This window comes from Ixodes scapularis, unplaced genomic scaffold, assembly GCF_016920785.2.
Source record: "Ixodes scapularis isolate PalLabHiFi unplaced genomic scaffold, ASM1692078v2 PGA_scaffold0__279_contigs__length_252992795, whole genome shotgun sequence".
Lineage (NCBI taxonomy): Eukaryota > Metazoa > Arthropoda > Arachnida > Ixodida > Ixodidae > Ixodes > Ixodes scapularis.
In genome coordinates this window covers 23,771,084-23,786,312 of record NW_024609835.1, presented here as the reverse complement: position 1 = coordinate 23,786,312, position 15,229 = coordinate 23,771,084, and the positions used below count along the sequence as shown (strand labels likewise).

At 44.6% G+C, this 15,229-nt stretch overlaps 1 protein-coding gene across 2 annotated transcripts in view; it reads right to left on the bottom strand.

Moving 5' to 3' along the window:
- Positions 1-724: 724 nt before the first annotated feature.
- The window catches only part of LOC115317158 (cytochrome P450 3A24), a 33,864-nt gene continuing 19,359 nt past the window's right edge, over positions 725-15,229 (bottom strand). For both annotated transcript variants that reach the window (XM_040206056.2, XM_040206062.3), the window contains exons 10-15: positions 13,896-14,043; positions 11,302-11,462; positions 2,561-2,652; positions 2,304-2,447; positions 1,073-1,235; positions 725-973 (exon numbers count right to left, since the gene is read on the bottom strand). In XM_040206056.2, the coding sequence (XP_040061990.1) occupies positions 893-973; positions 1,073-1,235; positions 2,304-2,447; positions 2,561-2,652; positions 11,302-11,462; positions 13,896-14,043 (789 nt within the window). In that variant the 3' untranslated portion in view covers positions 725-892. The remainder of the gene's footprint in view (positions 974-1,072; positions 1,236-2,303; positions 2,448-2,560; positions 2,653-11,301; positions 11,463-13,895; positions 14,044-15,229) is intronic.

Here is a 15,229-nt window from a genome sequence, read left to right as displayed (position 1 = left end):
GACCCCGAAGATTGCGACTGAGTTGAGGGGTGCCAAAAATGCCAATACTTATCTTTTTTTTTTTTTTTTTTTTTTTACTCAACAATTAGGACATGCAGGTGAAATCGGTTTTCTGTTCTTTACATCAGAAGTGTCAGGGAGCAACTTCCAGAATTGTTTGACCGAAGTTCGGAAATCGTTGCACCCCCCCCCCCCCCCCTCGCCCCCTTTAACAATGACGAAAAATCGGTGAGGTTATCTTTAATCAACTGTGTAACGCTGAAGCAGTAAGTGAATTTATCCTCCAGAGATGATCGAGATGATCCAAGCTTGTTCAATGATTGTAAACGATAAAGAACCCTTCCCCCTCCCCCCCCCCCCCCCCCCCCCTCCCATTGCCTAGGATAAGAGAATCCCTCGCCTGCAGAGTTCGCTGCAGAGGAGTGTGACGAAGAAAAATCGGTTCGAGTTCAATGACTGCTATGTTGTGTGTCTGTGTCTTTGTCAGTGAGAGTTTGTGTGCGTGCGTGCGTCCGTGCATGCGAGCGAGCGCACGTGTGTGCGCGTGTTTCTGTAATCCTCTTTTCCTCTTTTTCATCGCAGCTCTAATCAAGGCCTTATTTGATTCCAGATATCTCCCAATCGTGGTCGTAAAATAACTTCATACTGCATGTTCTAAATGTTGTCTTCTATGCAAGGGACTTGAAGTAACCGGTTTTATTTGTGTCAACTTCAAAATCAAGGCCACACAGCGTCAAAACACTTTATTAATGACATGCAGAAAACACGATTTGCTCGATTGCTTCAGTATAAAACACATGACTCTAATTGATTAGAGCATTATAATTGCAAGGTCCATACCTGTTATCATTTACAGTGAACAGAACTAACGTAGATGAACTGTTAAAGTAGTTCACGCAGTTCTCTTCCTTATTCCGATTGTGAGGTGCTTGGCGTTCAAAACCCCAAATCCTTTAACAAACTCAAGCGGGACCTGAAAAAAAGAAAAACACATTTGGGTGTATACATGCATGTTGTTTTTCTTCGTTATGGGCGCACGATAAAGAATAAGACCTTGAAAATCCATGCTCACTTTTGTGTTTTTGGTACGGACGAATTCGACGCTGTGAACGGAGTGCAGGAGGGACAACTTGACGGCCTCGAGGGCGAACCTCATGCCAATGCAGTTCCGAGGTCCCGCTCCAAACGGAAGGTATGTGTATGGGCGAATACTGTCAATGTTCTCATCACTAAACCTGTTGGGAAAATATCGAAAATATACAAGTCAATAGATTCTATCCAACACCTTCTTTCTCGTACCTTTATCACCGAAATTTGCCCATTTAATTTGCTGCATTAAAAAACAAAAACGGTGTTTAAAAGAAAATACATTAGGATCTGCACAGGTGTATCTGCTAAAGATTTTGGATAGTAGATGCCGACACACACTTCTGGCGTCACACCGCTGCGGTGGAACTGCCGTCGGCACGACACTTGTTCGGACTCTTCCCCTCAGGCGCACGTTTCGGCGCACGCGCAGTACACCCCGCCCGGTGTGGGAAAACGCGGGCTTGATTGTAAAGTGTGCGTTCGTCTACGGGCTCTTAGATAAAACAATAAAACGCACTTCATTTCAGCTTACGATAAACTGCAACGGACGCTACGAGCCACTTCAGCCAATTTAGCGCTCCACACGTGGCACCAACTTCGCGCTCCGCACGTCGCTTCGCCCAACTGCAAGGTCACGTCAGGTGGCACCCTCTTCCCAGATATGGACTGGTTCCGGTGGCTCGTAGCATCTGCTGCGTTTCATTAAAAAGTGAAACTGAAGAGATCTCGAATGGCCAATTTTCGAGTTTGACCAGGTTCTACTTTTCGAATTTTTAACGCGAAGCTTAACAAACGTTAGACTGTAGCTCGTGTGAAATTTGACTTTGTGCGCATCCGTGATGATTGAGAAACAAAATGACGCCACCTTGCGTCATATCGTTTCTCAAGTGCTATATTTGTTGAGTGTATTGTTTTCTCTGTTTCGTATTAATACACTTACAAAAATATTAAAAGTACATAAATCTGCGTCGATATTGTGTGGAGATAGGTAATCACTTAATAAAATATAAAATGAACAACTTTACAGATTTTATGTTTCACAAAATTCAAAATATTGGTGTAGAAGTTGGGCAACGCTGTACATAAATCGAACCTTGTCAAACTCAGCTAAATATTCGAAGGTTTGACGAGCCAGTCGAACCTCTAGGTTCGAGAAAAGTTCGCGATACCTTATGTAAAACAAATATATGTAAAAAAAAAACGTTTACACGAACCTGTTTGGGTCGAATGTTGTGGGATCGGGAAAGTATTCTGGGTCGTAGTGCATTGAATAGACCGGCACGGCAACCACGCAGCCTTTTGGAACTTTGATTCCGGTGTCACCCAGAACATAGTCATTTAGAGCAGATCGCTCTATCCTATTGAAAAGAAAAACAAAAACAAACACATATATGACAGCAATGACAAAGGTGGCATATTCAGATAAAACATTAGGCACGCGATACGCTGCAGAGTGAACGAGTTGCCTTACCGAACTGCGGGGGGATACATCCTCAGTGATTCTGACACGACGCCGTGGAGGTATTGGAGCTTCGATACAACATCCAGGCTTGGATCCGGTCCCTTCAAGTAACAAGAAGAGAAGTATGAAAGCATTTTACAAGTACCTACGAGTCCGAATTGCAAAGATTAGCCAGTGTTATCGAAAAATGATGCATCCTGTTATATTCCTGGAGTATGTGCAAAATCTTTCAAACATGCCTAAAAACAGAGTGTTCGAAAAAACAAGAAACTCTTTTCGAGAAAGAATTACCAGCCACGGCGGACGTCATGGATTTCAAAATGATAGTAATTAGAAAAACAATTACCTATAATGTACTAATTAACGTTTTAACTAGCGAAAATAAGGATATGGTTTCAATTAGAAATATGCTGAGCCTAATTAAAAAACCCTCAACCAGCCAATTTTGTGACAACTTGAATGACGAGGGAAGCGCGGGAGTGTGCCAAGGCTACCACTTGTGCAGCAGGTGTAAGGCCTGCGTTGCAAAGACGCGGATGCTAAGAATATCATCCGCTGTTTCGCATCCCCCGCATTGCGTCTGCATTGCGAACGGTAACTTTAGTGCGCCTCCACGCAACTCACGTGCTTCAAGTCGTCCCACAATTGACTGATTTATGGGCTTCTGGATCTCCAATGAAGCTCAGCAAGTTTCTACTTGAAACCATCTGTTTGTTTTCGCGAATTTAAAGTTAATTAGCAATCTCTAGGTTAGTAACTTGCTAATCAGTACGCATTTTGCAATCCTTAAAGTCTGCCGTGTGTGGCAGCTTGTTCCCGCAAGACGTTTTTTTTTTTCTTCTGAACCGCCCTAGTTTGAAAAGTTTCGGAACGTGTTCGCAGGAGTACCAGGCAGGCTCTTTTGATTTCAATTAGGCATTCTAATGATCAGTATGCGTCTTAAGTTTTTGTTTATTGTTATGAGAAATTTATACTTCAATATATGCTTATAGTGATTATAATTACTTCGGTATTTTTATCCTATAAACGTATATCCATCTTGCTTGATGCCTTCGAGATATTTACTTGATGCACTCTACAACTTGAGTCATAATAGTGATACCGACAGCAGCCTGCATCATCAACCGAATCTCCTCTGTCTGGTGGCATTTCCAAATCAATATTCTGCCAATGCTTGCTGCTGCTGTTTTCAGATGTTTAATTAGGCTAAAATTTTAATTTTTTTACATGAACAAACTATTCTTAGGATACACTTCATTTTTATAAAATGCAGAATATTTATTTATTTTATTAGGATGCTGTAGTTTCTGCAGTAAAAGGATAGTCCAGATTTATCTCACGTTTCAGCGAACATTGGCTAACGTTCCCAGCGTAAGATCGTACAGAAAGGCAATTTGTGCCGTATTAGTGAATGACGAGAGGCCAGTTTAGTATAAGGTATACATAGAGTTTCGCATAACATGGCCTTAAATTAGTGTTGCATTATTTAAAATCAAGTGGTAAAGGTAAAGAGATAGGCTCAATTATAAACTCGCTGAGTGTCGTCACGAACCCCTATATTGGTAAATTTTAGAACAGCTTAAAAGCCTGGTAGAGCCAAAACGTTCCTGCTTGTGCTATGCGCGAAAAAGTGGCACACCGAAAATTCTAATAAAAAAAAAAAGAACCGCATCTCCACGTGGTGAATGATTTTGATAGGGGCGAAGCTCTGCTGGTGCTTGTCTGCGTAGACGCTGTGCCGCAGCATGCCAAGCCTTTCGTTCGTTTTCATCCATGTCACGCTGCGGTCAAATGCTCAAATGCGTATATAACGACGTTCCATACCACACATTCTCTTTCTGACATGGATGAAAACGAACGAAAGTCTCGGCATGCTGCGGCTCACCGTTTACTGAGACAAGCACCACAAGAGCTTCGCCCCAATCAACATCATTCACCACGTGGAGATGAGGTTTTTTTTTTTTTTTTTTTTTTTTTTTGGCCTACACGAGCATGGGGCACGTGCTCACGTTCTCGTGAGCACGAGCACCCGACGCCGGACATCGGACGGACATACGGACATGGTTAGTCCCTAAGGAGCTTCGCCCTAAGAATTAAAAAGATGAGCGAGCATGTTAAAGTTGAATGCATTTTTGAGACGCAGAAAAGAACGAAGCGCGCACTTCAAATCTTTCTAAACTTCGCTAATATTCTGGTGTTCGATATTGTGGCGAAAATGTGTAAATGGATTGTGTGTTGTAAGAAGTGAATAACTTAATTATACAAAAGGAATGTAACCTCAATTACCATAAACGCTAAATGTCACTTGATAATCGCAATCCCGAGAACATAACCTCCCCAGTAAAAAAATAAGGACTGACTTCCGCAAGTCTTCGTTTGCTGATCCCTTTAAGATATTAGAATTCAAAGTTAGGGTTTCTTTTCGGCTCTAAAGAAGGGGTCTGGAGCTTCACTAATCAGTCCCCTCCCTCCCTTAAAAATAAAAAAAGTGTTACCGTACTACCGTACATCTGTATTCCATTCACTAGAATGACAGCAAAGGCTCAGCCTCGCCAAAGTTTCTGAAGCCACGTGATAATCTCCACAGTTGCGCATTCTGGTTGGTCTTTGACGTAATCTCGGAATTCGGGTTTTCACAAATCAAAATCGAAAGTATCATCTAGGAGGAACCGTATACCATATTGTAGTTGAACCGCACAAGACTAGAACGAACTACCGGATGATATCAAGTGAGCCGAGAAAATGTTTCCGCTTTAGCGGATAGGGTGGGCAGGCGATCTTGCATTATTCGCAACTCCAACGCCCCATAGGTGGCGGGGCGGTAGTTCCAAGATGGCGGAAGAGACGGGGATAGACTCTCCAGGGTTTCCCGAGCGCCTGTTTGCTGACGCTGGTCAGTGCGCTGAAAATGGTTTATTTGTCTGCAAACGCGAAATGGCTAGGGCAGGATATATTGCAAGTGACGGAGATGTTGCTGCCCGTTAGTAAAATGAGCATGTGGATATTTAAAGGGATACTTCAACGAAATTTGAAATATTCCCGTCGTGTTCAAAAATAGGTTGAATATGATCCACAATATCCGTAAATGACAATCGCACGTTTGTATTTTGATCCTGGTGGCTGTATTTTTTGTTATAAACGGCCCACTCTGGCAAGCGCTCGGAGAAGGCCCAGCTTAGAGCACGTGACATCCAACGCAATCGTGACGTAGGTCGTCTCAAGACGAGCAAAGCTACGGCGAGGCTGACGTCGAGAGGATGGTCTAGTCGTTCCAGCCACCGAAGCGGCTGCTTTTGTACGAATTTTGAGTGACGTGTTAATCTTCTATAATCTTCTAGGGGGACAATAGCGACTTCTGCGACACACAAAAGGGATTCTCGGGAAGAGGGGAGTTCCTCCTTCCCCCCTTCTCTCGTCGTGGCCGGAGACGAGACAACCTCCGTCACTAGCTGTCAAGGCTCCTAGACGAGCATTACAAACGAGGCGTTAGCGACATCCACCAGGTGCTCTTTGCTAATCGTTTAATTTGTTTTAAAATTCCTTTTTGAGACTCTTTTAACAAGATATTGGTACGTTCCATGTGATACTGCTCTTTTGAACGCATATAGACCAAAAAATGAGCGCCGAAATTTCGTTGTAGTATCCCTTTAAAAGTTGCAGAAACCTCGACTTGCGAATGTGGCAGAATATTCTTGAGGGTGATGAAGATACCGTGTTTGCGCTTTGCCTGGCCATTAGTGCTGTAAAATGTGAGCAGCGCACGGTGACCGTGAAGCTTCAGAAGAGCAGCGTTCACAGTATTGACGCCTTCATGTCACAGGCTCGCAACTCGATGCTTACCGTCTCGCTTTTAGTGTATTGCAACACGTGATCAAACTGCTCTATGGTTATTGATAAGAAGTTCGTTACCGCAGGCTACCGTGCGTTGTAGCATTACAACCGGAGGCTTGCGCTGCTCCTTTGAAGCACAATTCTCAGCGCGTGCCAGGAGCGTTGCCGTGCTCACGGTAGCCAACGGTTGCCTGCGATAACGCTATGTTAAAACTGCCTATTACCATAATCGGCGTGTTTAGGGGTTTTATTTCTTTCTCTACCAGAAATGCATTTTTTAATATCTGTACATTTTTTTTCTTTTTTTGTACCGTTTTATTTGCAACGTTGTGGCCCCTCTCGCAAAAACTGCCCGTTCTAAGCTTTCGTCATGAACGGCTGGCTAACACAGACATGTTTAAGATTCTTCGGGAATTTATTTATTTACTTACAATTGCCTGAAAGCAAGTACGCGTATTCTATAAACGCAAACCCATTCCCGACGTGTATTGCTCGACATATCGTTGCGCGACCAGTTTTCTCCTACTTAGGACAAATAATAGACTTTTCATACACCGAACGCTAGAGCTCTACATTATTAGCGGGAGCGTTTGCCGTCACGTTGAGCACAGATCGAGCTGGCGGTCATGCACAAGACCAGCAATCGGCAGCGTGTGCGATATACGAAAAGCCCCTAAAGGAATTAGACATCCCGGTCCTTCGTGCAACGCTGTTGCGAGGTGGAGCATAAGAATTCCTTTTTTAACGCGCTCACTTTTTTCGTTACAACGGTTTCACGCATCAAGGCCGACAGCTCGTGCCACCTTTTCTGCGCCGCCGCCGCCGCTGCCGTCCCCGTTCCTCTGGTTCTCCGCTCGTCCGCGGGAGGGCGAGCGGCGCGCTGGAGTTGCGAATACCTTAGCTTTGAGCGTCTCGCGATCATTTGTTTCTGCATAAATTCCAAGAAAGTGTACTAAGTCGAATGTTATACCTCGTACTCGCGTGGTTTTGCTAATTTTATGCATAGAAATGTAATATCTATGATGTTTTTCCTTCCACCCTTGTGACCGCTCTGAACAGGATGAACAGTAAAATTGATAAATAACATAAATATATAAAACTGCTTACAGGTGCTTACACAGTGTCTTGATTAGGGATGCCATACGCGTTATTTAGGTTGAAGAGACGGAAGCCAAAATTATATGTGAATTGTCATTAAGGTACCGCCATAATTTTTGTCATTCAGCGTTTTATGCGTACTAGGTTTTGGAACTGATTTTGAGTCAGAAGTTACCTTTCTGAGGGTTATGTTTTGCATTTTTTATAGTTGTAGGGTGTCTGAGACCTTCGTAGGAACCTTTTGTTGACCTTTTAAGCACAAAGGCAACGGAACAAGTTTGAAGAAATATGATTACTGTAGTTTCCCAGGTCTTAGAGCATAACATCGCGTTTTTAGCAAAAATTATTTTCTCTCTCGGTTTATTCATACTAGAGGGAGGTTTAAGCGGATGGCCACTAGAAACCAGGAAATCTCCCTTTGGCAATCTCGATGTGTGTTAGATAAAAGTAAGCTAAGGAGGTTCTTGAAAATGAAATATAAACGAGATACAGGTGAATTTTAGAATTTTTTTATCCTGTAAATATGGATTTTTCCGTTCGTGTTAACTGAAAATGTAACTAAACGCAAGAAAAGCACGAAAGACTCCGACCAGTCGTTGCGTCACCAAATCATCTTTCGGCAGCCAAATCCGTGTCGCTTTTCGGGCAGCGCGTGCAATCGCAAACCCCCCCCCCCCCCCCCCCCCCACACTGACACCTGCCATGACGTTTTTTCTCTCTTTTTTTCCTTTTTGAATACACACCTTTCCAAAAAACACTCGACCCCAGGGGCAACAAACCGCTTTCGAGCCCAGTCACTGAGTTTGAGGCTAGACTCTCACCGACGTCCCTACTAACCCTAACTGAGTGGACTGTCATTTCAATAAGCGCAGCCTGCGTAGGCGCAGTTTCAAACGCTGCTGGCGGCTAAATTCTCGTCTTTTCCCGCTATATTTTGTGTTTCATGGTACATGTATTTTCCCGAGGACATTAAGAAAGCATTGTGCCACATTTGAAAAAAACTAAATAAAGCGAAAAAAAAACAAAACACAACTGTAAACTATTTTTGTTGGGTACGCACACGACAAAACGAATGCGACTGGAATTTATAGTTCTAGTTATTTGTTTTTTTCTTAGGATAAGTTTTGACGCCGCCGCGGGATTTTCCGCATGTGAAACAACAAAGCGCTTTGCTGACAAAACTAAATTGCAACAGAAGAGGGCCGAAAGGCGTGCATTTTTCGCGCTCACAAATAACGTGTTCACCGATGGGCATTCGAACAATATATCGTACGTACCACACGATGCAGCGTTATCCGAAGAGAATTTATTTGAGAAAGATCTCAAATTACGTATGGTGAATTCCACTCGTAGATCTGGAGCGCTTTCCAAAATCCGCGAGGGAGGCGAAATTCCGCTCCGTGGGACCCGCTCCGAATCGACGAGGGGAAGATAAACTTGCATTTTTGGAGCGACCTCCCCCACACCCCTTCCCACCCCTTCTCCCCCCGCCGTACAAAATGGCCGCTTCTCGAACTTAACCAGTCCCACCAACGCCTCAGCCGGCTAATCTTTCCGACGACCAGTGACGACTGTCACTGCTTAGCTGCAGAAGTAACACGCGACACAGACCGGGCGAAATTATACGTACCACGGCGCCCATGTCACAAATAACGAAGACGTCCGCGTTCGGCACCGTCACATACCTTTCGGCCGCCTCGAAGCGGCGGGGCACGGACAGCGATTGCCAGCGGTGGAGTTCAGATTTGTAGTACGACTTTAATAAACACAGAGGTAACAAAACATCACTTGCGCGGTCGTTGCCTAACCACTTCTTGCTTTATTTCACGGGAAAACGCCGACAGAATGCAGTGCAAAAAGGTAAACAATCACTGGCTGCACAATGAATAGGCCTAACCTTGCGTCTGCCTCCGGCTTTTCTGTCGTTCTTTTTCTCGTTCTTCCTCTCACGATCACAGGCGTCAACACTTACGATTTGCCACGCTCCACATTCCCGGCTTTTTATCCCTGATCTGTGCGAGGTAGAAGCGTTCGAGCCGTCACAATCCAAAGTAAAGAACCTACGCACCCGAACAAATCCAACTCCACAACCCGACCGGCCCGCCGATCTCTCCAACCTCGTCGCGCATGCGCACCGCCGATTTAGACGGAAATCACGTGGGCCGCTCTGTCAACTTCCGGAGAGATCTGTGAAATCCCGCAGAGCAAGTTCGGCGGAGTTTGGGGCGCTCCGTGGAGCGGGCGCTGCCAGAGATCTACGAGCGGAAGATGACCAACTTGAGCCAGATCTGCGAGCGGAATATGCACGCTCCAAATGGAGCGCTTTTGGAGCGCTCGAGATCTGCGAGCGGAATTCACCATTAGTCACAGTCGACGACAGTCACATCTTGGCGATCGGACGGAATCCGAGATGACTTCGTTTTGGGGCACGTTTTGGGGAGAGCTTCTTTCTTTCACAACCGCACCAAGGCAAAGAAACAAACGCGACTGACCCGTTTCTCACCCCAATCCGGACAACTATTTTTGGAGACGACTGAGGATTCTACGCGTATTATCTCTGGGAGGGGCGAGAACAATGTTCGCAAAATCGCGTCGAGGGTCGTTCGACGTCCTTCACCTCCTTCGTTTCCCGCGAATGTCAAGCAGAAAAGCTTGAATGGCAGGCACTTGCCAGCCTTATTTCTCACAATGGAAGATAACACAAAAAGGGTACGCAGAACGCATAAAAAAATTAAGTGGAAACTTTCAAGAAGGGCGAGAAAACGTCGAATGCCAAACCGCAAAAACGTAGGTAGAGAACCGCGCTGAGCGAGTCTTCACAGTCCCAGAGAGTGGCAGAAAATTTCTAGCCGATAGTGGGCGCCAGAGTCGCACCAGCCGCATCAGCATCAGCAGCATGGCGGCGGCCTAGGAGCGTTTTTTGGAAAGGTGTATAGCAAGTGTGTGCGGGGATAGCTTTGATAAGCGCTAAAAATGCGCAAATGCGGCGATGCCGAAAACTCCTTTTATGACGTAACGCTTCGGGAAGGAGGTGCTTCAGCAGCACCTTAGAAATGTTTTCCTGCACACTCCATGCACCAAATTGAAAAAAAAAAAAAAGATTTTAATATTTGTGATTTTGGAGGTCAAAGAAAGACGATTCAAGCGTTCTTACTCGAAGGCAAAGTGCTTCAGCTTCTCTTTAAATGTTTAGGTCTGAGGTTTCTTTAGCCTAAATAACACTGTCACTATACGTATTATATATCCATCATCATTATATATATATCGATGGTGTTCCATGAAGAAGGCGAGCATGTTGTATAAAACAAGTCCGCTTCAAAGTTTTGTACTAGAAGCATATGAATGTGTATTTGAACTTAACAATCTTACGGCAGCATAGCTTAAATATGAACCGAGAGCTTGGACGAGACATTTTAAGGGTATAGTAGTTATCCCTTCCCCTGACTGTACGTCTGGAGTTGTTATAAATAGGGTGCCTCAATGTCCTTCTGTTTAGGGTGATGCCATCGTTTGTAGTACCCGATGCCGACAGCACGCGCTCACGGGTAAAATACAAAGAAATCGCAGGAAACAAAATGTCGCCGTAGCACAGTCAGCGCCACGAGCGCGTGCAGGGACACGCTCTTTCACGCGCTTCAGAACAAAAAATTAAAATAATCGTTCGAAACAAAATGGCCAGATGTCATCACCCCAAGGAAAGCGCACATGAAGGCACCCTAGTTATAAATAAAGCCAGCCTTTTCATTTTCAATTTTCCTTTTTGAAATCGAGTAGTTTAACAAGTTTGGCGGTGTGTTACGAGTATGCATCCAGCGGCTTACATGTTGTCTGAAGCACTCATCCGCTTCTTCTCTCAGCTTCGCTTGGATATCGGGATGCAGGGCAAGTAGGTAGAGAGTGAATGAAATCACGGATGACGTCGTGTCTTGACCCGCAAGGAAGAAGAGAACGCACTGGGCCATGGCCTCGTCTTCGGTCAAGGCTACGAGAGGTAAAGAACATTGAAATTTAGGAAATGCCAACAACGTTGCTTTGTTTATTTCATAGTGTCAAGCAACAATGACGCTAGATGTTTGCTTGACAAACATTTTGATCGTGGTGTAAATCAGCGGTCGCCGGACGCCGACCGCTGATTTACACCAACAAAAATGCACCCTCCAACCCCCCCCCCCCCCACACACACACACACACACACAAACACACACAAAGAAAAGAGGTATGTTCGGTTGCAGAACCGGTATAACCCACCGAATTAACTCTGAACAAGTTCTAAAGATTTTTTCAAATAGAACTTCCTGATTACCTGCTCCAGAAATAGGAAATAACCTGGAGATTGTGTCTGTAGCAAATGAATATTGTTAGATTTACAGCCGGCTCCCCCTTAATTATTTTTTTTCAAATCAAGGAAATCTTGCAGCGGCCTTGATCTAAGTGTTCGCTACAGCACGTATGTATCTCCGAACTTACTTTCACAAGATGAAGCCTGAGGAGTTAAACGTGGTTCTTGCGAATGAGAGATGAGCACCTCCAAAATATTTTACGACTCTCGGTTTCAATGTGAATGTTTGCATCTTGGCAACCAATACTGAACACGTAAAATTTTACTGAGAGATGACTCGAGCAATCATCTGTCACGTCTGTCTGAATCAAGATAACGCCTGTGCATACCACTTGTAGTATATGTGACAGTTTTTTTTTTATCTTCCATTTCTACAAGTTGACCCCCCCCCCCCCCCCCCCCCCCTTTTCCTCCCATCTCCGTTTCTGCGTCCGGCCCGGTCCGTCTCCGCTGTGCGGCGATTCGGCCCGCTGCAGGCAAAAGGCAGCCGACCACTGGTGTACACCCGCCTGCGATACGAAGGTGAAGCCGGACCGTCGACCGGTGCGTGCTATGAGCGCCATGACGCGGCTGCCATGACGGCTCGCTTTCTTATCGCTCGCTTCGTCGAGATTAAGCATTTGAATCGAGCGCTGTTCTCAGCTCTGCTGCTACTCCCCGCAGAAAGCGTAGAAGTGGGTTTCGATTTCGGCATCGCTTTTTGTGGGCGCCGTGCCATGTCATTGCCGACAAATGATTTGCACATTGCACGTGAACTAGAGCGGTCGTTGTTCCGCATAGTTTATCAGTAACTCAACCGCTTTTTTTTCACCCATGAGAGAACGCAAACAACTGCTAACGCTAATAACTGTTCTTTCTAAGAAACGGAAAGTATAAGTTACTTTCTGGTTTGTTCCGCAGCCTTCCGGTTTAGCACCCATATCACAACAAAAAACTACTAAATCTCATTGTCTCCCAATAGCGTTTGAAACGCTCCTTCCGCAATCCTCGCGCTTTCTGCGGGGAGTAGCAGCAGGGCTGACGACAGCGCTCGATGCAAGCGCTTAATCTCGGCGAAGCGTGCGATAAGAAAGTGAGCCGCCACGGCAGCTGCGTCCGCGCGCTCATAGCACTGACCGGTCGACGGTCCGGCGTTCACCTTCATATCGCCGGCGGGTGTACATAGTCTAGCTGTACAGATTCAAACGCGGTGAAAGGAGATCGTGCGCCAGACACAACTGAGGCATCGACGTACCAAAACTATGGTGTCGCAAAACCACGCATGGTTCCGCGTCATGAGTCCTTTAGAGCAGTAATTATGAAGCACGCATTGCATTGACATATGCTGTCGATTGCGTAGAAGAAAGAAATATGCGCGAGGGAAAGAGATACAGGTGAACGACAGAAAGTAGGGGCTTTTAAAGGCGACATAAGGATAAAAATTGTTTAGTGGGAGCAGAATAAATTGCAAAAGGATGGCAAAAAATAAGAGGAAAGAACAAACTGGGCAATATAGACACTGAGAAAACGAGGTAAAAAAAAAAAATTCGAGAGGCATCAGAAAGAAAGGGGCACACGAACGGGGTGACACCACGTGTGTGATAACTCAGGTAGGACAGTCCTTTCGGCCGAAATGGGGGTTTTCTCTGGCAATAAAGGTCCTTAAAATACCAGAAAAAGCCAAGGTAGAGATAAACTTCACGTTCTTCGGTGACGTCTTCGGTATCTTTCACCTATTTCGCCAAACAAGTGCCAAAGGTGAGTTTCACTGCAGGTAGCTTGGCTGTTATCTGGCACCCTTTGGCCTAAATCGCCAAAGCGGCCGACTTAGGCTTTACTGCTGGTTCTTCAGTTCATAGGTAGCATCTTTGGATCAAGTCTGGCATTTTGTAAATTATGAGGCGAGCCAGAACAAAACCGTAGAAATGTACCCTGGCACTAACCGTATTAGGCTCAAGTTAAACCTCTAGGATTGCCAAGCTTGTACCAAGTTCGGCGCGCTACCAGGAAAGCACCAGGAAAAAGACAGCCCCCCTTATTGGTGTCCAACACATGTCAAATAAGTCCGTCTCGCAGATCAACAAAGACAAAACAGACCTTTAACGCCTCCAAGAAACGAAGTGTCCGTCTTTATGTCCGAGTCAAGGTTGAAGAGTTTCTCTTCGGTCGATTGTGCAGTTTCAACCGTGGTTGCTATGCTACCATCTTGGGCGTCCATCATAAGTTGCAAGAAGTCCTCTTGCCTCTAAAAATAAAAGGTAAAAAAAAAAAACCTTTACAGAAGGGTGTGCGCACTGTTAAAATAATTATATTGTTGATATTTCTACTCGCTCCCCCAAACGTATTTTCATATAATTATATTTTATTGACCTAAAGGGCATCCTTTTAAAGAATTCATTACACGAGGAAGTATTAAAAAACACAAGATACACGTCTTATCAATCAAATGTAAGAAAAGAGACGAAAAGCAACACAAAAAGTGAAACAGGATTTTAGTCGATTGAGATACGACCAGTAAGACGATAATGACAAAAGTGATAAAAATGATAACTGAACACAAAAGAAAATATACATTAAGTAATCTCGCGCTACAATGATGCAGTGAAATTCAAGTTCGGGTCAGCAGCTTTGCAATTGATTACATTTGTCTATAAACCAAATGGCATTATGGCATGTGGTCAGGCAAATTTTTCCAGCCACTAATGCCAAGTGCTAAAGGGGAAAAAAGAAAAAGAAAAGTAAAAAGAAAAGCATTGCAATGTTTCTATTTCGGTGAATTTCACAATACCTGGCTGATGTGAAATTGATACGGCGGAAATAAATATACTTAAATGAAAAACTGTGTAATCCACCTCGTGAAAAAATGAAAGACGTTTACAACTCCCTGTAATGCAGAATTAGAGCGCAGCTCTTGAGGAGAAGGAGGGGAGGAGGGTATGCCCCCTCCTCTCCTCCTCTTCAGAGGAGAGGAGCAATATCATCAGCTGGAAACATGAGACTTATATTCCTTGCCTACATTTTTTGGTTACTTAGAAACAGTTGACTGGTGTTGCTTTTCAAGTTTATTTCAGTGAACTACTTATTGCTGATGGCGCACTTGGAACATTCACAGACATGTAGCATTTTATGGCGGGAGTTTATCTTTTCTTACGCGATCAAGAATCCAAACTTTAGACAAATTGTACAGGTCAGGGACTATTCTTTTTTGCGTGTTTGTAAGTTGTCTTGGGCGAAACAAAAAGATATACGTGGCCCTTAATTACCAGTCAAATGCGTCTCATCAGAGTATAAGCTTTAGAATACTGCACCATGAAACAGAAATCACGCTCTCGAAAATTTAGAACACGGGCTCTGCAACCTTGGAACGTGACCCTAAGCCCTAAGTTACGTCTGACCCCTCCGTGTGTGTATCTGCTTCCACAAGCTGGACA